Below are 27,172 nucleotides of genomic sequence, written 5' to 3'. Positions count from 1 at the left end.
TGGGTACACTTCGCAATCTAATTATCAATGTATTAGATTGATACAGGAGGAAAAGGAGCTTAAGTGACAGATGGAAAATGCCTCAGCAGAATTCAGAACGTGGTAAAATCTACATAACAAATGGCCTGGCTTCTTCAAAAAATAAATTCCAAGAAAAAAACTGCCCTTCTAGAATTCCTTGCCAATACATGATAATAAAGAACAAAAACTACATACGCACTTACCTTCTGATTCAGCTATCTCACTCCTAGGAATCTACTCTGAAGATACCCCTCTGAAAGTACATAAATACACATATTATGAGGTTTCTCACTGCAGCACTGTTTGTAATTGAAAAATACCAGAAACAACCTATGTGCCCATAATAAGAAAAGGGTTGAATAAACTATGGTGTACCCACACAATGGAGTATGATGCAGTTGTAAGAAGAAATCATTTCTGTGAACTAATATGATTTCCAGGGTATACTGAGAAGAAAAGCTAGGTTCAGGAAGCATCTATGGGATGGTTAATAGATTGGTTTCATTCATTGTGCTATGATAATGGAAAACATTTATTAAACTCCACTCATGTCCAGTGGAGAGTATACACAAACTGTTCTATTTTTGCAACATTTATCTAAGTACAAAATTAGTTCAAAATAAAGTCTTTTCAAGAAATGCAAGTGACCAATAAACTTAAGATGTTAATCCTCACTCAATTAAAAGATGTAAATAAATCAATGTAATGCACCTAGCAAAGTGACAAAAAGAAGCCAAGACCTAGTGTTACTGCTGTGGGGAAACAGTGGAGGGTAGGATAATAAACTGGAACTGCTTTGGAGAGCAACTTGCACCAAATTTTAAAATTCATTCACTTTGACACTGCAATTCTTTTATAGGATTTATCCTACAGTGGTGAGAAATCAGGTAAGTACACAAAGATTTAAACAAGAACATTTATTTTAGGACTGTTTACAGAGTAACCAACATGACCATCTTATAGTGGCATATTTATACTGTTAAGACGGCAGTTATCAAAAATGGCACAGGGACTTACCTGGTGGTCCAGTGGTTAAGACTCCACACTTCCACTGCAGGGGCTGTGGGTTCTGTCCCTGTTGGAGAACTAAAAAACCAAAAGACACAGAAAAAGATGCACATGCCATGGAGGGAAAAGCAATCCACAAAACTGAAGGAATGATTCCAATTTTGTAAATGAATTCCTGGAAGAGATCTTCACAAATATGTTGGATATATGGTGACTTAACTTGCTTTTCTGTTTGGATATTTATACTCATCAGTTATTATTTTTAAAGTAAAAATTCCAAGCTTCAATTTTAGGGAAAAAAGTCACCAAAAACATAAATAGTAAGTACTAGTTATTTTATTATGACATAAAGGTCTATTTGTATACATTAACTCAGTTTTACAGTAAAAACACTTTATGTACAACTGTAAAGAAACTGCTGCACAGATAGTTCCAACATAAAAACTGGTTGCTTTTTAAAAGGTCATTGAGTTGTCTGATACATAAGTTGGAAAATACTTTCTCTGTAGAAAATGGTAAAAATGGTATTATTTCCCAGGCTAGCCCAACAAGCCCATTTAAACCGTATAGTAGTTGAATTATATATTTATAAATATGGTTTGAATTCTGGGATCCAGGAGAAAGTTTAGCTTCATTTATTGAGTCGTGTTGTCCTAAGCCGTGTAAAATGAAATTCCCATTCATCTTCTCCCTTACACTCCTGAGTATTTCCTCCTAAAGGACAAGTACACTGTCCTACTTGATAAACCAACCCATTCCTATCCAAACTTAAATGTTTGGGTTGTTATTTAAGTATGTCCAGTATCTCAGCAAAAGCAGAGTTTAATAAAACGTGATCCACAAGGCAGGAGTAGTTGGTCATCAACTACCTAACTTCCGCTGGTTTGAATGGGAAACCATGAGGAGGTCAAGCGATAAAACTGACAAGTGGATCAAAGAAGAAAAGCCAAGAGAATGTGAGAGCAGAGACATCCAGTCAGGACTCAAAAACAGAGCTAAAATCTTAATAGAAAAAGAATGCTATCTCAAGAACCAAGGAGTTTGAGTTGGTAATCTGAGAGCCCCTTACTGAAAATGTGACAGAGTAAGCAGCAGTTGGCTATAAAGACCCAGTCAGAGAAACCAGTGTCTAACAAGATTTCAATTGTTCAAATTAAATGAAAGTAAGATAGGCCATGTGTTTGAATTCCTCATGTCACAGTTTATTTGCTGAAATTTCCAGTACAGAAATTAAAGCAAGAAGACAATGCTACTCTTAAACTCCTATACCATGTACAAAGTTTCTCAGAGAAATAACACTTGAGACCTCAGAGCAATACTGGCCAGGGGCTATTTTAGGTTCTTTGGTTCCCTCAAAGCAACTTAAAAATAACCATAGTTTGTTCTTAAAAAGAACTCTAGGTAGCTGCAACCTTTCAATGAGGTAGCAGTCTAATAGGAAGAGATCCTATACTGTGGCTATATCAGCTAGGCTTTAAGAAATGAAACTGGATCGTTGCACCTAAAATCCCCAGCTTGCCTGTTACTAGAAGGACTAACATCATTTTAAAAAAAGCTTTATCATGCACCTTCACTTGTTCTTCTCTTTGCTCTCAATATACATGTTTCCTTCTTGCTGTAGAAAATATTTTCAATGGTTTTTTTGACTCTTCAGCAATGCAAGTCTCTGCCCCCTATTCCCCTAGTTCCTTCTTGGTAAATAATGTTAATTTTCCAATAGGAGGTGGAGTACATTATCATCAAGCACCATTTATCTAGCCTCCTTACTTAGGAAGAAAGTTATGGGGCCATGTTATACACCTGGAATTCCTTAAAGATACTTGCTTTCTAGTAAAATACTTGTATTTATACATATACATTATTTTTAAAATCTGTGAAGAATTCACTGAGGCATGAAATCACCTTTTATTGAGAAGCTAAAAATGTATCAAAATGCACATAACAATGGCTAATCTAAATACTATCTCCTATCAAATGTATCACCATCCTCCAAATCTAGAGCATATGCAGGCATAAACTGTATTAATCACGGTTAAGTGTGAAACCGTGCTTCCAAACATTGCTATTATTTCTCAAAAGATATATGCTAGAACCATAGAAGTAATTGGTAGGCAAGTGGCTGAGGAATACCAGTTAGAAAACAAAGCTTTGAGTGCTCAAAGTGCTTCTCTAGAAATTGTTGTATTCCCCATGGTATTTAGGAAGGGCACTATTAAGAATGAGTGTGAGTGATAGTTGCTCAGTCATGCCTGACTCTGCAACCCCATGGACTGTATAGTCTGCCAGGCTCCTCTGTTCATGGAATTCTCCAGGCAAGATTACTGGAGTGGGTTGCCATTTCCTTCTCCAGGGGATCTTCCCAACCCCGGGATCCTGCATTGCAGGACAGTCTTCACCATCTGAAGCCTACTATTAAGAGACATTGCTAAGTATAAAGACAGGTCAACTTAAAAAGTATCAGCAGATACATGCTTCACTTTATCTTATAATCTATAAACAATACATTAGCATATGTAATGAATCCATACACCTTCTCAAAAGGAATACCCAAGACGGAAGTAGCAATAAAGTTATAAATGATAGTCATCAATCAGATGAAATAATTTAGATGAAGCTTTTCTCTTTCAAAGAGATGTGGACTGGGCAAGTGGTCAAGAAGGAAATACAATATACTTTTAACTTTGTATGAAAGATAATGTTCAGTTCCACATTGCTGAACATAGTTCTGTTTTTGCCAAATAAATCCTCTACTTCAGGTTACTGTCCAAATGCTTTATTAAAACTCCGCTTCTGGCCTTTGTTTTGGAATCTGTTACTTTTGTTGCCACCTCCTGATCGCTGTCCTCTGAAGCTTCTACTTCTTTCCCGCTGTCCTCTGCCACCTCGGTTGCCCTCGCGCTGTCCCCTGAAGCCTCGATTGCCTTCCCGCTGTCCTCGGAAGTTGCGATATCCTTCCCGTGGACCTTCTAGCTCTGGCTGCTCTGTGGCCACAGAAAGCTGCCAGCGCCGTGAATCATGCCATTTTCCCTGTTGAGAGAAGGTACTGTTTTTACCTGCTGTGATTTCTACTGAATTTGGTTTTAAAAGGCATGAGAAAGACAATATTTTTACCCTTTTTCTAATGAAAAACTAGATTGATAACCTAAGTGCTTAAAAGATCACTGGTCAAAAATAAAGTATCACTATGAGTACCCTCAGCTGTCAGGTAGTAAAACATATAAATATACCATGTATAAACATATTTCTGACAGTACTGAATAACGATATAGCAATTTAAAATGTCGATATAAACCCCCTGTAAAATCCATGGAGATAAAAGCTGGATATTGTTCACAATGTTGTAAACAAAAGCAGGAAAACAGGAAGGCTGAGTAAAGAAATCAATATAAAAAGAATAGCAGAAAAAGTAGTAAAATTTACTTCTTAATGGTCTTTTAGAGCCTAGAGCTGTTGTTTCCCTATTATTCTGTGCTTCAAATAACAAACATTTTACAGTTTAGATATACATTAACTTCAAAATCTAAGAGAAAAGAATACCTGTACTTCTGTTACTGATGCAGTAGGGATATCAAAGCAAACACCCTAGAAATCAAAACAAATGCAAGTTAATCCAGATTTTGACAAGAATTATAAAATGCACATTAATAGACACTCCAAAAGACTAGGTAATATGTAAAAGACAAACAAAAAGATTTTTTTAAAAAAACCATTTTAGATAAACCTTAGACCAAGCCCAACACAATACATCCCCAAAGAACAACAGCAAAAAGCCAGAGGTATTTATGAAAGGACTCAAGACTACTTAGAATTGACTAGAGATCATTCTTGGTTATTACACTGTGCTAATCCTCACAGAGCAATCAGCTACATTTTATAGCTGAGAAAACAAAGGCTTGATGAGGCTAACTCACTTGTCTAAGGTCCCACAGCAGGTAAGAGCAATTTTAAATACCTGGTAAGCATAGCTCTAAACTAAAACCTATGGTTTAAAACCATTAAAATACACTGCCTTCCTGTAATCAGGATGACCTAACTAAAAGCAGAAAAATAAATTATATTGTTCATTTTCTAGTTTCTATAATTCAAGCTCCAATGGGAAGTATTTAAAAAAGAATACTATACAGGACAGTATCTTCGTTAACAAGCAGTGCCATCATTTCCAATTAAGAAGTCCTCAATCCCTGGCCAAGGAACTAAGATCCCATAAGCCACTGGATGCAGTCAAAAAAAAAAGAAAGAAAAAAAAAAAACCAGAAGAAAAAAGTCCTCCTGTTTCTCAGTGTCTACAAAATAATCAAATTCCCCTCGTAAGTGACACAGACACTCCTCTCCCCAGGCTGTTGTTAACTGCAAAATTTTGAGGAACATCCATTTCACTAACAATTTACCCAATTATAACCACAGATAGCATCAGGTACTGTTGGATTTTGCCACCTGTGGGAATCTTCATTCACATATTAACTAATCATTCAATACCAGGCACTCACTGCAGTATAGAGACATCTAGAAAACAATTTTGGCCCTTGAGTCGGCCATAGTGTTCTTGAGACTCTCAATCAGTACGCATGCACAGCAAGGCAAAAGTTACATGAATAAACTCAAAGAATGCTAAAGTATACACAAAGGTACCCCCAACTCTGCCATCTGGCCAGGGGAAGTTTCAAAAAGACTTAAGGCTAAGCCGAGTCGTAAAAAATACCATGGAGATAAGAAACACTCTGTAAACAGTGGACTGTGCATACACTAGGATGAAAGAAAGCAACATGTACTTGGCATTGTTGGACTGGAGGGCTCTGGTGGTGAGGAGACAGAAAGGAAGCTGCTAATGAGGACAGGGGCCAGCTAATGAAGAATCCCCATGTGAAAGTTGGGACTCTATCCCACAGAAAATGTGGAGTTGCTTAAGAGGATAAACAACATGGTCAGATAAGCAATGAGTTGAAGATAAACCTGATTTGGTTTACCAGGTCAGTAGTTCTCCAAGTATAGCCCATGAACCACTAGAACCCTGAGATCTTTGAGGCATTCTACCTAGTAAACATTTTTATAATACTACAAAGTTTTCTGTCCTCTTCATCCTCTTAAGGGTAGAAGGTTTTCAAGACACTACATTATAGTTGATATCGTTGTCTGATGACTAACAGAACATATTCTTAACGCTTTATTAGAATTTCAGTCTTAATTTCTAATACATAAATATCAATAGGTATAACCCACATAAACAAAAGCATTTTGGTGTCCCTAACAATTTATTAAGAATGTAAAAAGGTCATTAGAGCAAAATACTTGAGAATTGCTGTAACAGTCTATGCCATTAACTGAGGGCAGGGGTCAGAAGAATGAACACTAGGTTCAAAAGGCAAGATTTTAGATTTTTAATCCAATTTTGAATAATTTTCTGCATTAAGTTGCTTAATAAACCCCATCCAGGTGGGGATGTCAGGGAAGTAGATGGGTCTTCAAGTCTGGCACTTTATGCAGATAGTTCAGGCTAGATACACCTGGGGCAGTTGTCAATGACTAAGTGGCAACTGAGGCTCACGGAAGACACTGCCCAGAGAAGACTATCTACAGAATGAAAATATGCAGCATCCCGCGGAACAGGGAAAAGCTACCACACAGTGTTTCACTGCCAGCATGAAGCCACTGAACCAAGGGGAGGCTGCAACAGAGGCCTCAGCCTTACCTGCTTTCCTTTGAGAAAGACCATTCCCTTCACTTTGGAATCAATATCCTCACCCAGCTGCTCTTTAAGTTCTTTCCAAGCATAACTAATGTTTGGCATTTCAATTGAGCACCGCAAGATCATGGTCACAAAGCCCTGTGGAAAGGGAACAAAGTTCAAGTCTCAAAAACAAATGTACATGATATAAACACTCATCCTCATGTTCCTAAAATATTTATGAGAAAGTTCTTTCTAAAAACATACCCCCTCCCACCCTGCCATTTTAGTACAAGTAAAACTGAGAAGCTCTGAATAAGACTGGTGCATTGCGCTAGCACTGGTATCCAGATCATATTACACTTTTGTAAAATGTTACCACTGTGGGAAACTGGCCAAGTGTACAAGGAATCTCTCTGTATTAACTCTTACAATTTCACTAGAACCTACAATTATCTCAAAAATATCAATTTAAAAAAAAAAGAAAAGCACTACCTTTTTAAGTTTCTAGGTATGCTGGCTAAAGGAATCATATGCACTTACATTGTTTATATGACTGGGTTTTTTTTTTAAGATTAAGAAAAATTGACATACAATGCACATACCATAAAATCTGGCATTTTAAAGTATACAATTCAAGGGGGTTTAGTCACAAGATCTACAATCATCACCAGTATTTAAAATTCCAGAATACGTCAGTATCCCTTTCCCCACCAAAACCCACATTCCCCTCGGCAATCACTGCCATAGCCCTCCTCCAGTAAGACACTGCAACAACTAACTTTCTGTCTCTATGGATTTGTTAATATGCATCAACCTTCATGCAAAAGTTAAAACAACTGAGAAGTTTCAATGGGACACTGTCAGAAATTTGACAGGGACCCCTACCGCCTCTGAGTTGATCAAGGAGCGCTGGTCTACGGACGTCGCGCCGGAAATGTGGGCCAGGGCTGCTGCCAGGGCTTCCACAGCTCCCTTCTCCTCGATCAGCTTCTCAGCTGACTGCTTGAAGTGACCGATCGCAGTGGGAGGCACAGAGTCCAAGAGCCTGTGGTTTGATGGCAAGTAGATTTGTTAGGAAAAAAGGATAGTCAAAGTGGACAGATTTCATTTTCAAGACAGCACAATCTTGAGATAAATCAATCTTTCAAACCAAATCTTGCACATGTGTAACATCATTTTGATGTAGTGAATAAAATTATCACATTTCTGTAGCAATAAATCCACTCCTTTGATTGTGTCTAATTCTAATTTACCAACTAAGAAAAATTTATCCAAGAAAACAATAAATAAGACAAGTTTAAAGATGATCAATACACTATTACAGAAAGAATATAAATAATTTTAAAATGTGCAGCAATATGGACTGGTTAAGTAAGCCATAAAAGAGATACAATGACATGCCATACTGCCATTAAAAATGTATCAATAAATAACAAACTTTTACAATTAAGTATGTGTTACTTTTAGAATTAGAAAATACTACAGCTATTCTCATTCTGAAATAAAAGAACTCTCAAATAGGTTTTATCAGACCTTTATGAGACTATACATTTGTTAGGAAATGACTATTATCTTGGTGATAAATAAATGTCACATCTCAAAATTGAAAGAGATCACCCAAGACAAGGAGGAACAAGGCTGCATGAAGCAGCTTCTTTTGGCAAGGCTGCCGCTCTAGAGGCCTTCTCATGTACCACTAGCATCTTGGTCTCTTTTCAACTTTCTGGCCATCTAACCCCAAATTTTCTTAACTGGCATCACAGGAAACCCTGTCTGTAGGATAAAGAAAAGCATGCTAAATTTGAAAAATACTGAGTGAAATTCTTTTCATTTGCAAAACTTTCCTGAGCTACTAGTATGCTAATAGTTAACATTTCTTCTGATCATGAACTTTTTTAAATTAAGTTTCTCACACATTTATAATAGTAACTATGAAAAACACTGTAAAAATGTTGCTCAGACTCTGGTTCTTAAGCAGGGGATGTAGCTCACCACTTGGAAACATTTGAAAAATGACTGGGACCTTTTTGGTGCCACTACACTCAACCTCAGGAATATACTGCACAGCCAGGGATGCTAAACAGCTAAGTATCCTTGCCAATCAAAAAAATGGGCAGAAGACCCAAACAGACACTTCTCCAAAGACATATGCATGGCCAACCAGCACATGATAAAACACTCAGTATCATTATCATCAGAAAAATGGAAAAGAAAAACTACAAGGACCATCACCCCACAGCTGTCAGAATGGTTATTATCAACAGGATCACAAATAAATGTTGGAGAGGATGTGGAAAAAAGGGAGCTCTTGCACACTGTTAATGGGAATGTAAATTGGTGCAGCCACTATAGGCAACAGTACGGAGGTTCCTCAACAGACTAGAACTAAATTACCATGTGATCTTACAACTGCACTCCTGAGTATATACCCAAAGAAAATGGGATCACCAATTTGAAAAAATTTCATAGCAGCACTAGTCACAATTGCTAAGATATGGAGGCAACCTAAATGTCCATCAACCAATGAATGGATAAAGATGAGGTACATACATACGAGGGAATACTATTCGGCCATAAAAAAGAATTAAGTATTGCTATTTCCAACAACATGGATGACCTAGAGATTATCATAATAAATGAAATCAGAGAAAGACAAATATATGATATGACTCATATGTGGACTCTAAAAAAATAATGCAAATAAAACTATCTACAAAAAGGAAACAGACGCACAAACTTATGGTTACTAAAGGGGAATAGAGGGGAGGGATAAAAGGGATAAATTAGGAGTCTAAAACTAATAGGAGTCTAAAACTAATACAATACAGTAAATCAACTATAGTTCAACAACAACAAAAATTAAGTATTCTTCAACTTGTAGGACAACTGCACATAATGAAGAATGTTCTTGCCCTTATGCAAGTAGCACCTCCAATGATACTGTTAATCTAATCCTTACCATCTAGATATTTTCCATAACTTTTACCTACACCATATCTAAGACACAGTTATTTAAAATGCCCAACACAACCAAACTATTAATAATGGTTTCCTCTGGTGAACAGGATTGGGCATGATGAGCAGAAATGAGAATTTTTATTTTATACAATTTTACTTCAGCACAGTCTGTTTTTTTTAACAAGCAGGTTATAAATTGTTTAAAACACTAAATAGAATATATTTTAATCTAAATTTCATTAATGCACAATAACATGTAATAAATAGAGTAAGCATAAAAAAACCACAGCAGTGGTATAGAACATACCTGATGGCATCTTTGCTAGAAGCTTTGATTATCTCTGTTGGAGAAGGAACACCTATTCGTTTAAATTTAATTCCCTACAAAGAAATGAACCATAATTCAATGTACAACATGGCCATCAATTATTCCTATTGAGACCAGCAGGCCCCCAATTTTCTAATACTTACCAAACATATTTGGTAATTATTTAAAACAAAACTTTCATCTTAGAAAGGTTTTTAGATTTACAGAAAAGTTGCAAAGATAGTACACAGAGTTCCTGTCCACCTGCATCTGTTACTTTGGTACATTTATCGGAACTAAGAAACCAACATAGCTCCATCACTATTACCTGAACCCCAGATTTCATTCAAATTTCACTAGTTTTTCTAATATCCTTTCTTCTGTTGATATATGACCAAGGACACCACACTACATTCAGTTAACAGTGTCTTCTTGGTCTTCTCTGATCTGCGACAATTTGTCTTTCATGACCTTGACAGTTTCAAGGTGTGCTAGCTAGTCAGTATTTTGTAGAATGCCCTCAATTTGAGAATATCAGTTTTTCACACGGGGGTTAGACTAGTGTTATGAGTTTAGAGGAAGATGACCAGAGATAAATGCCTATCTCAGTACATCATATCAAGGGCACATGCCCATCACTGATGTTGACCACGATCACCTGGCCAGGTGGTGCTCCTCCCCAGGGGAGAAAGTCCTCACCCCCAATCACACTCTGCTCTTTACAAGCTGGTAACTAAGTGAAATCCACTGAAGGTGATTAAAGCTCCACCTATCATAGGAGAAAGTATAAAATTCTTCTGCAAGGAAAAGTGCCTTCTTCCCCATTAAAAATTTTCTCCTTTTGACAGTCTTGTCTTTTATGGTTTTCAAGCAATTCTCCAAACTTCATGTAACCCCCTAAACCTACACTTAAAATATTTCTGATGTGTTCATTGTGCATCACTGTCAGAAAACTGTCTTTCAAACATCTCAATAAAAAAAGACCCCTTCTCATCATAAATATTAAGGCAAAGCTACTGCTTTCAAATGCAAAGTTATTCAAAACAGGCTTTAAATGATAGGACAATATATAAAACACATATGTAACAACAAGCTTTCAGTCATGGCCACGTGCTTAGAAATAAAACTTAAATAAAGCTAATAAAAACCAAATAAAGAGACAAAGACTGACTTTGGAATTCAACATTAGCTGAATGAAGGCTAAGAAAAAAGTTTTACCGCTTTTTGCTCCACTTGAACTAACTGGTATTCTTCTTTGTGCTGGTAAAAGCAGATGCAAACCCCAGTTCTCCCAGCTCTACCTGTTCGCCCAGAACGATGAATGTAGGATTCAACATCCTATGGAAGTAAAATACGTCAATGACAGCGACCGATGAAGAAAGATTCCTGAGAGCCTATGCAGAGCCACGTGTGGCGGCAGACCTGGGCCGAGAGGGGATGGTGTGAGGGAGGAGGCGCCTCTGCATTCCAACTTTAGGAACTGAAAAACTCTGAAACCTCTAGAACAGTGGTCCGTCCCTACGCTGCGGGTAAATCTGCAAAAAGTACTGCTTTCTTAAAAAAGCATTATTTTATTTAACCCACTATATCCAAAAGTTTACCATTTCAGTATACTATTTCTATAAAACATGTTATCAATGAGATATTATACATTCTTTTCCCACAAGTCTTTCAAAACTACTGTGCATAATAGAAAGTTTAAATATTTAAAAAATCCAATGTGTATTTCATACTTGCAGCACATACAAGTCAATTAAGACTAGTTGCATTTCAAGTACTGAACAGCTCCACGTGCCTGTGGTGCTCATACCAGATAGTGCAGGTATACCGGCTTATTTAAATAAGGTCTATGCTGCACACTTATGGGACATCCTGTGTAAGAAATGGTGACTTTGTAGTAATGTATTTTTCCATCACTGTGAATATTAATCCTGAGGGATTTGTCAAATTTGGAGGTAATGGGGTCTTCATGCCTGAAGTGATGGGAACAAGCTCCTTCAGACTAACTTTTATGTAAGTGTCCACATTATATAAACTGTTCATCAAGGACCTCTTTGGGAAGTTCCCATCACCCAAGGAGTTTTAACCAGAAGTTGTTAACTACAGGCCTTTCTCGCTTCTCTATTCTCTAGCCCTCAAGTTTATCTACCCTACCACCACACCATCTAAGCCTTACCAACTTCAAAGTCCAGTTCAAAACTGCACTACCCCCATCCAGTAACCTTTCAGGACAATGCTCTGACCAGAAACTATCTTTTCAACCTCTGCCCACTCACCACACTGTCAGTTCTGAGAGAGATGGGGACATACGACAGGTTCATTTTAAAATCACCCTTAGCAACCTAACACCCCAAAGAAAGCTATCATTAATCATCTGAAGAGAAGCAATACAACTTTCAATTTGTTTTAACACCCAAAAGAAACAACAAAATAAAAGCTAAGTGTAGCTCTGCACAGTAGAAGTATCGTAGCCAGCGAAGTTTATCCAAGATGAATTACTAACTGAGGGGAAAAACATCTAACTGTAAATCCCTTACCTTTGGTGGAGAACTTTGAACAACCAGATCAACCTCGGGGATGTCTAGCCCACGTGCAGCAACATTGGTTGCAACCAAAACTCCAAAATCACCATTTCTAAAACCTTTCAGGGTGATTTCCCTTTGCTTCTGTGGAATGTCTCCGTGTAATGACTGGGCATCCTGCCAAAGAAACAAGCTCACTTAAGAATACCAGATCATACAATGCAAGTACTTTTAAAATCACCAATTTGGCCTATAAAGACATTCACATTTTGGTGACACCTCTGCTGAAAATAATACAAAGTGGAAAATATGCCTTCCACGGACAAGTCTCAAATTTTCAATGGTGGTCATTAAATCAACTGTATTCAACTATTTGTTGTCATTCAGTCACTAAGTCATGTCTGACTCTTTGCAAACCCATGAACTGTAGCATGCCAGGCTTCCCTGTCCTTTACTATTCAACCACACCAAATATGAGCGATCAAATATTCATCACAGTAACCCTGGGTTTGAGCCACGCTTTCTTCATCTATGAGATAAGATGGGCAAATCACATGAACTCTAAGATGTATACTCTATTAATTGAAAGATGCTGTCTCCTTATGCGAAGAGAGGGTAAAGACCAACCTGTCTTATAGCCACATTCTGTGACAACTCCTGGGCTTCTTTCTTTGTTTCACAAAATATGATAGTACGCCCTTGAAAACCACTGTAAACTCGGATCACGTCTCCAATAACTGCTGCCCTCTGAGTCCAGTGGCACTTGATAGCCAGATGCTTAGGAAAGAGGAGAAAAAAGATTATTCAGTAAAGCCCCACTAGAATCTAAAATCATCTGCCCAAGTCTAATGATACTAAAAGCAATTGTTTAAGCCTGACTACAGAAAACTTCCACCACCACTGTTTAGAGGGGGAAAAAACTAAACAACTAAAGTAGAGAGCCTTTTCCCTTTCACCAAAGAGTATCCGGCTTCTTTATCCATTTTTTGACCTAACCCAGAAAATATAAGAAAGAAATGCTGTTCCTAAATTCCCACAAGAAACCAAATATCAGACAGCAGGAAAGCCTCTGTGTGTTCTGTTCTTTCATCCACTTAAACATGCAATCGGTAGTCAGCTTCCGTACAGGTCTGTTGCTTGGATGCAATAAATTCCACTAGGTACCGGACCCTAAGGAAAAAACAGCTTCAACACCAACACTAGGGTTCTGTTGCCCTCTAATGTATAAACTCAACGTGTAATGTCATTCCACTTACTAATTTATATAAAGTTCCAAAAGACTCTTCAATCAGGCTACCAGATGATGAAATTTAGAAAAAACACAGATACCATTTACCACTCGATTAGGAACATAACTTTACTTGGCTTTTCACATAGATTTAGTACTTATCGGGAAAAGGAGTTTGTATTTGCAGTCTAAATACAATCAGATAGGGAAAAACATAATTATTTGTAACTAACGCCAACAAATGAATGAATCATTTACCTCTACAGTTATCGCTGTTTTCTGTGTCTTTTTACCAATCAGGTCCACTTGTTCATATGTAGATTTCATGTATTTCTTAGCAACATTAAACACCCAATAGGGGCAAGTTGCAGAAAAAAGCAATGTTTGGGGATTGTCTTCTGAATCTTTGAGGGGGAAAAAAAAAGTATGAATTCAAAATAGCCTACATAGCCTTCCAATTTTTCCAGGGTCCATCCAACATTCTACAAGAAACACTTCTGACACCAAGCCAGGCACTGAGAACATAAAAATTAAAGACATCAAGGTTCCCAGTGGGCAAAGAAATATTGCCTTAATAATTTAAGTAAAGGATTCTTGAAATACCCAGAGAACTTTAAAGTTATTTTGCTTTCTAACCATTGTCCCTTATGAACCATGAGGGAAATCTGTCCTTTTTAATGAGACCTACTAAATAACACCAATTAAACAGGTCCAATAACCAATGAATTTAAGTCACTAAATAACCTGTAGTCAACACAATAGATTCTGTACTCATCTATTCTCCCAAGCATTTCCTCAACATTTGGAGGTTAGAACTCTAGTTTATTCATTTTTTGAGGTTAGACACTAAAAGTAACTCCCCAACCTCAATTTTTTTGCTCTTAGAATACCACTCAATGTTTGCTCTTAGAATACCACTGCATTTTCCTATAGTTCAAATGGTAGCATAACTGACAGAACCCTTCTGAGAGCAACCTGACACTGTATATTGAGGAACATGAACTATTTATACCTTTCAAATCAGACCTCCTTTGTGGAAATCTATCCTTAAGAACTAATTTTGAATATTGTCATTTGAAGTAAGCTGTCTACGTAAAAATGCCTATCAGCAGATTTATATTATGTAAAAATTAAAATATATAGACAGATTATCATGGCACAAATAGTTCATGGAGTTTTACATGTACAGTATGACTGCCGTTAACATACACACACAATAGCACAAATGAGGAATAAACCAAAAACAAAGTACACCAAGCTGGCTTCTCTTGTTTTCCCAAATTTTCCCTATTGTTATTATGTGCAAATCATGGAAATTTCCTGCCAACTTCCTAAGGCTTCATTTAACTTTCAGAAGACTACTTAATCACTATCCTTCTTCCAATCCCTTATGCCAGTTCTTGAATGTGGAATTTACCTTTCTTGTATGCTACACATAAAATCTCTTCCACTTGATCAGCAAAGCCCATATCCAACATCTGGTCAACTTCATCCAGGACAACATGCTTAAGTTTGGTGAGATCTAGCTTGCCATTCTGCAGGTGGTCTTTGATACGACCTGGTGTCCCAACCAGGATATCGATCCCATTCTTCATGCGTTCAACTGTAAAGAACACCAATGATGAGATATGCTGGATTTTTAAGTCCTTTTATTAATCTGAAACACCAATTTGATATATTTTTTATTTTAAAGTATTTATTAACTACAGGTATTAATACAAGGTACTATGCCAAGTACTTTAGATAGAGACACTCGAAGCACTCCTTGACCTACTGGGGAAATATGTAAGAAATGACAGTCCAAGACTTCCCTTGCAGTCCAGTGGTTAAAACTCCCCTCTCAATGCAGGGGGCACGGGTTCAATCTCAGTGGGGGAACTTAAGATCCCACATACCACACAGTGTTAGTGGGATGGAAAAAAATAGAGTGGCAGTCCAGTGTACTACCTGACGTAACAAAAAAAATGCTCCAATGAGGGATGGTAGCACCCGGAAAGAGATTATTTCCTTTATTAGTGGCAGGTGTCAATATTTCAAAAAGTGAAAACAAGTATCTTAAAAATAATAACTTCCTATAGGAAAGAATGCCAGGGTATCAATAACCTCAGATATGCAGATGACACCACACTTACGGCGAAAGTGAAAAGGAACTAAAGAGCCTCTTGATGAAGGTGAAAGAGGAAAGTGAAGAAGCTGGCTTAAAACTCAACAATCAAAAAACTAACATCACAGCATCCGGTCCCATCATTTCATGGCAAATAGATGAGGAAACCATGGAAACAGTTAACACTTTTTCTTGGGCTCTAAAATCACTGCAGATGGTGACTGCAGCCATGAAATTAAAAGAAGCTTGCTCCTTGAAAGAAAAGCTATGACAAACCTAGACAGTATATTAAAAAACATAGATATTACTTGGCTGACAAAGTCAAGTGAGACCCACAAAGGTCTCACTACTCAAAGCTATGGCTTTTCCAGTAGTCATGTATCGATGTGAGAGCTGGACCATAAAGAAGGCTGAGCACCAAAGAATTGATGCTTTTGAACTGTGGTGTTGGAGAAGACCTTTGAGAGGCCCTTAGACTGCAAGGAGATCAAATGAGTCAATCCTATATGAAGTCAATCCTGAATATTCATTGGAAGGACTGATCCTGAAGCTCCAATACTTTGGCCACCTGTCACAAAGAGCCAACTCACTCAAAAAATCCCTGATGCTGGGAAAGACTGAAGGCAAGAGAAGGGGACGACAGAGGATAAGATGGCTGGAGGGCATCACCAACTTGATGGACTTGAGTCTGAGCAAGCTCCGGGAGATGGTGAAGGATAGAGAAGCCTGGCATGCTGCAGTCCATGGGTCACAAAGAGTCAGATATGACTGAGCAACTGAACAACAACATAGGCAAGCAGATATAGGAAGAATGACAGGATAGATGGGCAAGTATTGTAAGAAAGTGCAGAGATGTTCAGAAAAGTGGGGTTCAATGTAACTGGGGTGAGATGGTAATGATACAACTTTGTTTCTATCCTGTTTTTGAAAATTAATTTTTATTGCTGTATAGTTGATTTACAATGTTGTGTTAGTTTCAGGTGTACAGCAGTGTTCCCTGTGCTATATACAGTAGGTTCTTATTAGTTATCTGGATGCAACTTTCTATCAAGTTGTTACTGCAGTTGAGGAATCTACTGCTAGGTTCTTGACATACTTACCCAATTTCATCCTCACAACACTGCAGGGTGAGTTTAGCAATCCTACATAAATAAACTAAAGTGCAGAAAAATCCAGCGACTTAAACTGAAAAATCACTCAGGTACTCTGTGAGCAGAGGTTAGAGGCAAACCCAGGCCATTCTGATGCCAAAACCTATGTTAGTTCCACCAAAGCCGAAAAGAGATAATCACAAGCCTTGTGTGCCAATACTAAGACTTCTTTTGTCATTTTTTATATTATTTGTAAATTTTTATTTTATATTGGAGTATGCTGCCACTGCCCAGCATCCTGAGAGAGTATATTGCATTTCACTAGCCCAGGAAAAAAAAGAAATTCAAAGTATAGTTGCTATTGAATATGTATCACTTTTGTACCACTGTAAAATCGTGAACTCTTCAGTCAACTCAACTTAACTCAGAGACCTTAAGTTGCTGTCAGGGACCTTAAGTAGCTCTTTGGCTACATGGTTATCATATCAGTAGGATAAATTCCTATCAGTAGAATTATTGAGTAAAAGGGTTTATGTATTCCAATTTAAAGAGGTGGTTTAATTCTCTAGTAGTCAAAGAATATGCCTGTTTTCTCATCAAGGAATTGTCAAACTATCTTTTATCCTTTGATAGTCTAACAGGTGAAATACTCATTATAATTTCAATTTACATCTCTAATTGTGAATGAAACTGAATTTTATTTCATATATTACAATCCACTTTCTTATGTGAAACATTAATGCTCTCTGTTTCATCTTTAATCTTTTCCTTATTGATATACATATAAAGAGATCAAATTGCCAACATCTGCTGGATCATGGAAAAAGCAAGAGGGTTCCAGAAAAACATCGATTTCTGCTTTATTGACTATGCCAAAGCCTTTGACTGTATGGATCACAATAAACTGTGGAAAATTCTGAGAGAGATGGGCATACCAGACCACCTGACCTGCCTCTTGAGAAATCTGTATGCAGGTCAGGAAGCAACAGTTAGAACCGGACATGGAACAACAGACTGGTTCCAAATAGGAAAAGGAGTATGTCAAGGCTGTATATTGTCACTCTGCTTGTTTAGCTTATATGCAGAGTACATCATGAGAAACGCTGGACTGGAAGAAACACAAGCTGGAATCAAGATTGCCAGGAGAAATATCAATAACCTCAGATATGCAGATGACACCACCCTTATGGCAGAAAGTGAAGAGGAAATAAAAAGCCTCTTGATGAAATTGAAAGAGAGTGAAAAAGTTGGCTTAAAGCTCAACATTCAGAAAACAAAGATCAGGGCATCCAGTCCCATCACTTCATGGGAAATAGATGGGGAAACAGTAGAAACACTGTTAGACTTTATTTTTGGGGGCTCCAAAATCACTGCAGATGGTGACTGCAGCCATGAAATTCAAAGACGCTTACTCCTTGGAAGAAAAGTTATGACCAACCTAGATAGTATATTCAAAAGCAGAGACATTACTTGGCCGACCAAGGTCTGTCTAGTCAAGGCTATGGTTTTTCCTGTGGTCATGTATGGATGTGAGAGCTGGACTGTGAAGAAGGCTGAGCACCGAAGAATTGATGCTTTTGAACTGTGGTGTTGGAGAAGATTCTTGAGAGTCCCTTGGACTGCAAGTTTCTTGAGAGTCCCTTGGACTGCAAGGAGATCCAGCCAGTCCATTCTGAAGGAGATCAACCCTGGGATTTCTTTGGAAGGAATGATGTTAAAGCTGAAACTCCAGTACTTTGGCCACCCCATGCGAAGAGTTGACTCACTGGAAAAGACTCTGATGCTGGGAGGGATTGAGGGCAGGAGGAGAAGGGGATGACCGAGGATGTGATGGCTGGATGGCATCACGGACTCGATGGACGTGAGTCTGAGTGAACTCCAGGAGACGGTGATGGACAGGGAGGCCTGGTGTGCTGCGATTCATGGGGTCGCAAAGAGTCGGACACGACTGAGCGACTGAACTGAACTAAACTGGTGGCTCAGCAGTAAAGGATCTACCTGCCAACGAAGGAGATCCACCTGCCAATGGATTCCATCTCTGTGTTGGGAAGATCACCTGGAGAAGGAAATGGCAACCTGCTCCAGTATTCTTGCCTAGAAAACCCCATGGACAGAGGAGACTGGCAGGCTATAGTCCACAAGGTCAGAGAGAGTCAGACACAACTTAGTAACTGAACAACAGCTGATTTACAATGTTGTTTTAGTATCAGATAGATAGCAATGTGATTCAGTTATACATATACATATATCTATTCTTTTTCAGATTCTTTCCATATACAGGTTATCACAGAGTATGGAGTTTCCTGTACTATACTGGAGCACCTTGTTGATTACGTTTCATTTCTAGAAGCGTGCAGATGTTAATCCCAACCTCCTAACTTAGTTCCCACCCTCCAACCCTGCCACCTTTCCCCTTTTGATAACATAAGTTTGTTTTCTTCCTTTTTGGGGTCCCAGGGAATGGAGGCTAGGGGCTGGATTGGGCTGTGTGGCTTGCAGGATCTTAGTTTCCTGATCAGGGACCAAACTGGGGCCCTGGCAGTGAAAGTACTGAGTCCCAACCATGGGACCACCAGGGAATTCACAAATATGAGTTTGTTTTCTAAGTCTGAGAGTCTGTTTCTATTTTGTAAATACGTTCACTTGTTTCATTTTTTTAGACTCCATATATAAGTGATACCATATATTTGTCTTTCTCTGCCTGAGTTATTTAGTATGATAATCTCTAGATTCATCCATCTTGCTGCAACTGACATTATTTCATTCTTTTTATGGCTGAGTAGTATTCCATTGTATGTATGACCATATCTTTACTCATTCATCTGTCCAATATGAAGACTTTCAAAATGCTTAAGCCCCTTCTTGAATTATGCATCTGATCTACAAAACAAAGTTTCTAGGTCTTAAATTGGGAAATGATGGAATATTATAGGAGGGGATACATATGGCTCTTGGCACCAGAAAAAGGAAAGGCTGCCTTCAGTAAAAAGAGGCAAAGACCCAAGGTCCTTGACAGATTAAAAAGAATAACCTTGAATTCTGACTTTCTAGTTCCTGGACTCTGTCCTCTTAGGCTCAGTCAGGCATTACTGCAGTCTTTAGGTAAATACAGATGGAAACAATAACAAAAGTCCTAAGATCCATATACAGGTTTGACACATCATCAGGCAGGACCGTGTGCCTGACCATCTTTAAACAATAATGGCAAAAGAGAGAGCTCCCTGGTGGTCTAGTAGTTAGGATTAAGCACTTTCACCGCCATGGCCCACGGTCAATCCCTGGTTGGGGAACTGACATCCTGCAAGCCACATAACATGACCAAAAAATAAAGGAAGAAAAAAAAGACAAAAGAAAACCACCATAAATGACTAAATCAGGTAGGAAAAGACAGATGCCAGTCAGAAGAAATTCAGTCAGGTCATCTTAAAAGTAGATGGCATTTTCTTTTCCTCACTTGTGGATTAACTTACTTTGTCCTCCATAGGGAGTTCCACCATAAAAACAAGCCACTGCCAGCTTTTTTGTGATGTCACTGAAGTCTCTGCTTACTTGACTTGCCAACTCCCTTGTGGGTGCAAGAACCAGTACCTGAAAAGAAAAACTAATAATGGAATCCAAAGTATATTTTCACAAATTTCCAGGGCACCAAGAGGTTCGAGTCATCCTAACAATTACTTTCAAAATATCTATAATAATACCTACAATAACACACAACAGATTTCTACCAAACCAAAAGGTAGAGCCTAGATTTAAATTCAGGTAGCCAGGATACAAAATCTATAGTCTGAAATCTCCACACTACAGTGAAATGGAAGTAGAATAGAAGTCAGAAGAGTAAGAGCAGACCAATATGGTGAAGGGCTTTGAATCATGACAGGTAACACAAGACCACAACAGACCCTCAAATAGGGTTAACAGCATGAAAACAAATATGAGTTAAGAACAACCTAATACATCCATTCAACAGGTATTTACTGAACATCCATTATATACCTGGCACTATTCCAGGTGCTAGAATAATTTATTATTACAGCTGCTGAAATTACAGACAAATAACAGTAAACAAATGAATTAATGAGGAGGGGGCATGGATACTGGAAAGCCCGTGAATGAGGTGAGGCCAATAAGTCAGGTACAACAACCCAAAGCCAAGGTGACAACACAGGCATTTCAAGGAGGTCAAGGTCTGGATGCCAAGTTCTTTAGAAATGAGCTCAGTAAGCACCATCTAGATCAGAGGGCTTGGCCTCCTCACATCAAATACTCCTTCCTATTCAGACATCTCTATTAAACATGCTTTCCCCATTTTAGGCAAAAATGCAGACACTTGACAAAACCCTTGAGCCCCAGGGACATCTAAAAGTCTTAAAGAAATATATAAGCATTAATAATAGAGGTGATCATTACCATGGAACACATTACAATATTTAAATACATAAGATTTGCAGTCAACAATCTTAAAAGAATTATCCTGATTTACATCTTCAGATAAAGATCTCTAGTAAAAAAGATCTTAAGAAAAAGGCCTTAAGCACTCAAAACAAAACAAAGGGATATATAAGTGAAGTCCAAGCAATGTCTCTTTTCTGTGCGGACTTGGAACCTGTAAACTCTAAAGTGTTAAAGATACTTACCTGAGGGGCACGCCCTCTCTTCCGGTCTTGCAGTCCTCCAAGAAGTTTCTCAACCAAAGGGATCGCAAAGGAAAATGTCTTTCCAGTTCCTGTCCGCGCCTGTGCAATCAAATCCTTTCCACTATAGACATGGTGAAATGTCTTTGCTTGTATAGGAAACAGGAAGGTCACCCCACGGGCTGTGAATAAATAAGCCATGTTACCTGACTGTGCAGTTCTTAAAGCCTCAGTCATACTGGAAGATGAAAGCATAGTCAGGCTTCTGATCCTGCAGAATTCTAGAATTCTACATTCTGGTCATATCTATAAAGTTAAGTTCAAATATATTCTGGCAATGAAGAATCTTCTTGACCAAAAAATATCAATAAACTTTAAAGCACCAGAGTACAGTAAATAATTATCTTAAAAGATGAAGCCCCTTGTCATGAAATCTCATCCACAGGCCAATATAAGCCCAAAAATCAGGCATTTTGCTATCTTGACTGCACCATACCTGATTCAGAAAACACCTAAGTTGAGCATCTGTGACTTTCTACTTGGTTCATAGGCACAATACTAACCTGAGTTCTGAGTCAGGCTAGTATCATTAACCTAGAGATACCTCAAGAAGTGCAAGAGGGTAAAAAAGAAAATACCAACATGGCATCAACTATTTAATTGCACCAACACCATATCAGTCATTATACCTCTGAATATACATAATGTATTTTTTATTTTTTGAATATATTGAATAAATTTTAATCATTCGTTTAAGAGGCAGTAAAGGCCATCACTAGTTTAGTCTTTTACCAAATATACAGACCTACTTCATTATATGGCTGCGTATATTGTCCTCCAATAAGAACATGTCCCAGTTTATCACAACAAAACCAGTAAAGTGCTTCCAAATAACGTTATACAATATTTCCAAGAATATTACCTTTAAGAAGTTTAATAGTTTCTTCAGATATGGGAAAATTAGAGAAAGCTCCTTCTTTTTGCTCCACAGTCACTTCCTATCAAATAAAGGGCCACAGAAAGAATCAGTAACTTCATCCCTAAAGGTTAAATACAGGAAGCCTCCTAAGAAATTATTCTAAAACATTTCTTCTAAATCAACCAAAAAGGCACAGATACTCTGGTAAGTAAATCAAGATTTGAAAAGGATAAAGATGACAGTAATCTATAAAACCCTAACAGAAGAAAATTCTGCGGCAAATATATACAGTACAGATATACCACATATGGCTAGTGAAAGCAGAGTCAGCCTCAACTAAGAACTTTTCCAGTTATTCCAAATCAACAGTACACTGGTGAACAGGTTATTAACCACTTCCCATAGCAAAATCTTTCATATATCCACAGAAAATAAGGGATAAGCATTTATAAGAAATGATTACACTGGCACTATGTGATAGTGAAAAATCTGAATGTCCAACAATTGAATAATTAAGTGAATTTCTAAACATCTATATGATGGATATAACTACTAAAAATATTTAATATTTAAAAGTAAGGAAAATGCCTATATAAAAATACAGGCAATGGGCTTCCCTGGTGGCTTAGCGGTAAACAATCCACTTGCCAACGCAGGAGCCATAAATTCAATCCCCAGTCAGGAAAGATCCCACAAGCCACGGAGCAACTAAGCCCATGCACCACAACTACTGAGCCTGTGCTCTGGAGCCTGGGAGCTGCAACTACTGAGCCCAAGTGCCGTAACTACTAAAACCCACAAGTCTTAAAGCCCGTGCTCCCCAACAAGAGAAGCCACCACAATAAGAAGCCCAGGTGCGCCATCCAAGAGTAGTTCATGGAGCAACAAAGACTCAGCACAGTCATAAATAAAATTGTTTAAAAAATAAAAATATAGGTAACCTAGGAAAAGGCAAGATACGATATTGATAAAATCATAATGACAAAAAAATAGCTGTATATGTTTTTTATAATCAGGAAAAATTTTTTAATCTTGATTACATCCCTACGGCAAAGAGAAATTTACTAGATTTAGCAATTTTCTTTGATGATTGAGCTTCTGAAAGATAACAGTATTAGCTTCCAAAAGGACATTTAAGCATCGTATTCCATCTCAAGTTAGTTAATGACCTAAGCAAGAAGACTTGTGCAATCAAGCAAGCACCTTTTCAGTGGTTCCACTTAATCATGATTCACTAGGTGAAACCCTCAGAGGGATGCTGGAGTACATACGCATAACTATATACCTCCTGTTGATTTCTGACTTGAAAATAAGCAGATCAAGTGTGGAGAGAAGACATTCTCTAAACTTAAACCTTGCTTAGTTGCAAAAGAGGCATTCTGACACTGCAGTTTTTAAAATACTCACCCTGCACCTCAAGAGAGGCGCTATGAAGTGCGGACACATCCAATTTCCTCCCATTATTAAGCACTATGTGTAACAATTATATACTTATTTACTGAATCAACATCAAAAGATACATTCTACATATTAAAATGCAACTTCACCTGCTCTAACTCACTGTTTTCTTCACTGGCAGCTTCCTTGGAGTTGGAGTCAGGTTCAGAGTCAGGGAATCCATTCTTGAGGTTGGGGCTTTTCTCTTGAATTTCTCCATTTATTTCTTTTTCTTTCTTCATCTTTTTGGGCTTAGGAGCACCCAATTCTTCCTCAGAAGGCTCTTCATTTTTTATAGCTTTTTTGGTTTTAGGAGAAACTGTCTTTTCACAGGGCTCCTTTGATTTTTTCGAACTTTTGGTTTTAGGAGAAATAATGTCATCTTGAGATGGCTCTTCTTTCTTTTTTGCATTTTTAGATTTAGGAGAATTCACGTCAACCTCAGAAGTCTCTACTTTCTTTTTAACCTTTTTAGCTTTGGAAGAAATCATTTCTTCTTTTTCTTCTGTTGCCTCTTCAGTCTTACTAGATTTTGGCTTCTCTTTCTTACCTTTCTAAAAAATAAAGACAATGCAAATGCTGAGCAAAGCACTGATACAGCTGCATAATATATCAATTATGCATTATTTCAAGATCACATAATTATGAAAAATACAATTTTGAGGCATTTTTCAACATGTGTACTTCCACCTTGCACTAAGGCAAAAATCAAGCAGTATATTTTTTAATACTGTTTCTTGGCTAACATGGAGAGAATAATATACCAATAACTTCATTAGCTTGGAAGAGAATGCTACTTGGTAACTATTCAATTGTACAAGCTGTACAGTCCAATTTTTACAAGGGACTTGGAATGGCTCACAGGATTCTCCAACATGTTCTAAACCACAAACGACAAAAGCAATACAGTATTGTAAAGTAAAATAAAGTAAAAATAAAATTTTTTTTAAAAGCCCAATAAAATTATATTACCAAAAAAATAAATAAACCACAAACGACAGGAAGTGATCAAGAACAATTTTACTGAATTTAACTTGATTAAGTTAATACGAGCAGGTACGTCCACAGATAGATGATATTAAGCAGATTTCTTTCTCTGCTTGAAGCCAGCTACAGGTAAAAAAGAGATTCATAATCTCTGCCTTGCTTTTCTCACAAATGGAAAGAAATTTACATACAGACACTTTATGAACCAAAAAGTTGTAAAAACCCAATCTATCACCTCATGCGTGAAAAAGATATACCTAACTTAAAGGGAAAAACAGAGAGCACAAGTCACAAGTAAATGGAACAAGGGAAACCTCAAAACCAAACTAGATTACAGTTCCGAGTTGAAATGTCTGACCACCTCCAACTTTTCATATTTCTGAAAACTTAGTGAAAATGTGTTTTACCTTCTGTTAAAACCTCTGTGGCAGAGCCTCAGGCCAAGGCAAGAAATATGGGTACTATTTTATTGAGCTGAAATCTGCCTCCAAAAAACTTCAGGCTTGGCCTCTGCTCTTAAATCGTGGATGAACAGTAAACTCTCAGTAATCTCTCTCATATGACCTATCCTTCAGACATCTGAAAATCAATCTGGTCCACTCCATCTGAAGACTTCAATTCTATCATCCCTTTGTTCCACCAAAGGGAGCGGATTTTCAGTCCCTGTGGACTGCTTTGGAATGCAGTGGAGTTTGCTGGTCGTGTCCTTTCTAACTTCAGCATCCCACAACTGAATAGGCTGGCCGATGCAAGGCAAGGAAACCAGGACTACTTCCTCCCCTTGGGGACAAGTCTCTGCTACCTCCGCTTCCTACAACACCAAAATATTGCTGCTGGCGAAACTCTCCCATTAAAGAGACCCAGAAACAGCAGGAAATTCTAAGTCATGAACAACACAAGTTCCTAGGGACAATCTGTTCTCTCTGACCTTACCTCAGAACAGAGAATCAGTCACAAGTTAAATCGCTTTCTAAGGAAGTAACAGGAAGGAAGCAGACAGCTATCGAGGTAACTTAAGACTACCGCACATTGCTGGCCTATATAAAAAAAAAAAAAAAAACACGGTGTGCAGTCAGCACAACACGTCTACATTTCCACGGGAAATCTGGCCAACAAACATTAAGACAAACTGAACTACTTTTTCGTCTAAGGGCCGCTTTCCGGAAAACTATATTCCCACCACTAGGGTAAAAAATGTCACGACGGACGCCACCCACGTGTGCAGATGGATGGGTTTCTGGCTGCGCCACTTCAGGAGGAAACGCTGTTCCCTCTTTTGACTTACAATTCCCTCCGCGCACTCTCATGCCGGGAGGTCTGAGTCTCGGCCAAAATGTGGGGCCTAACGGTGACCAGGTGTCGGACGTCCAGACTCTGGGACCACGTGGGACACCGGCCGGCTCACTAGTTCCCACCTGCCCGGACTTCTCGGCAACGCGCACATCGCCCGTGGAGAGCACCGACCATCCCCGAAACCCACGCGGGTCTCCGGCCGGGCAGGGTCCGCGCCGCGCGCCTTGTTCCCCGGCCCGGGCTCCTATTCTTAGCTCCCGGGCCCTCGTCTTGCCTGGTCCCAAGTCCCTCGGCCCTCAGTGGTACCTTCTCATTTTGTTTTCGCGGCATCTCCACTTTTGCCACGGCTGCGTCTGACTCCAAATCCGCGTCACTAAGAAGTTTCCCCGGCATCACTCAGCACAAGCTGTGTAGGCCGACCACTCTCGTCTACCGCGTGGAGAGGAAGAGAAAACGCTGCCGCTACAGCCCACCCAGCTTTCGTCACTTCCTGTAGTAAAGCGGAAGCGGAATATACCGGGAAGCGAGGGCGTCGGTGGTATTATCCAAGTAGCTGCTTCTCACATCCGGAGGACTCTGTGACTTAACTGCTTATGGCGCCTAGACTAGACGGCTTCTGTAGAAGGGTAGGAATCCCATGGACGGAGGAGCCTGGTGGGCTGCAGTCCATGGGGTCGCTGGGAGTCGGACACGACTGAGAGACTTCACTTTTCACTCTCATGCATTGGAGAAGGAAATGGCAACCCACTCCAGTATTCTTGCCTGGAGAATCCCAGGGACGAGGGAGCCTGGTGGGCTGCCGTCTATGGGGTCGCACAGAATCGGACACGACTGAAGCGACTTAGCAGCAGCAGCAGCAGCAGGAATCACAAAGGTTGATTTTATTCTCGTTCGAACACTGCCCAGATTCTCGCTAGCCCCGGCCTGATAAATGAAGATTTGAAGTTGCTTTTGAGTGGCGCCTCTTCAGTGCTTTGTATCAGATTGCTCGCGTTTGTAAG

At 38.7% G+C, this 27,172-nt stretch overlaps 1 protein-coding gene across 1 annotated transcript; it reads right to left on the bottom strand.

Annotated features, from left to right (window-relative positions):
- Positions 1–1,349: 1,349 nt before the first annotated feature.
- Positions 1,350–27,172, bottom strand: DDX21 (DExD-box helicase 21). Its single transcript, XM_069571896.1, has 15 exons — positions 26,478–27,172; positions 24,002–24,445; positions 22,458–22,533; positions 21,539–21,717; positions 20,375–20,492; positions 15,127–15,312; positions 13,968–14,113; positions 13,109–13,258; positions 12,497–12,658; positions 11,178–11,297; positions 9,960–10,033; positions 7,580–7,739; positions 6,716–6,850; positions 4,567–4,611; positions 1,350–4,056 (listed from the first exon to the last, which is right to left on the bottom strand). The coding sequence occupies exons 1-15, from the start codon at positions 26,562–26,564 to the stop codon at positions 3,787–3,789; spliced, it is 2,352 nt and encodes a 783-aa protein (XP_069427997.1). The 5' UTR covers positions 26,565–27,172; the 3' UTR covers positions 1,350–3,786.

The sequence above is a fragment of the Ovis canadensis genome, chromosome 25 (genome assembly GCF_042477335.2).
Source record: "Ovis canadensis isolate MfBH-ARS-UI-01 breed Bighorn chromosome 25, ARS-UI_OviCan_v2, whole genome shotgun sequence".
NCBI lineage: Eukaryota > Metazoa > Chordata > Mammalia > Artiodactyla > Bovidae > Ovis > Ovis canadensis.
This window is presented reverse-complemented; position numbering and strand designations above follow the sequence as displayed.

Excerpts from the sequence above, each read along its gene's own strand:
- DDX21 (XM_069571896.1), bottom strand. The coding sequence starts at position 26,564 with ATGCCGGGGAAACTTCTTAGTGACGCGGATTTGGAGTCAGACGCAGCC. Across the intron at positions 22,534-24,001 it reads AAAACAGTGAGTTAGAGCAG|GAAGTGACTGTGGAGCAAAA; the intron begins GTGAAGTTGCAT and ends TTTATTTGATAG. Across the intron at positions 4,612-6,715 it reads TCTTTCTCAAAGGAAAGCAG|GGTGTTTGCTTTGATATCCC; the intron begins GTAAGGCTGAGG and ends TTTGATTTCTAG.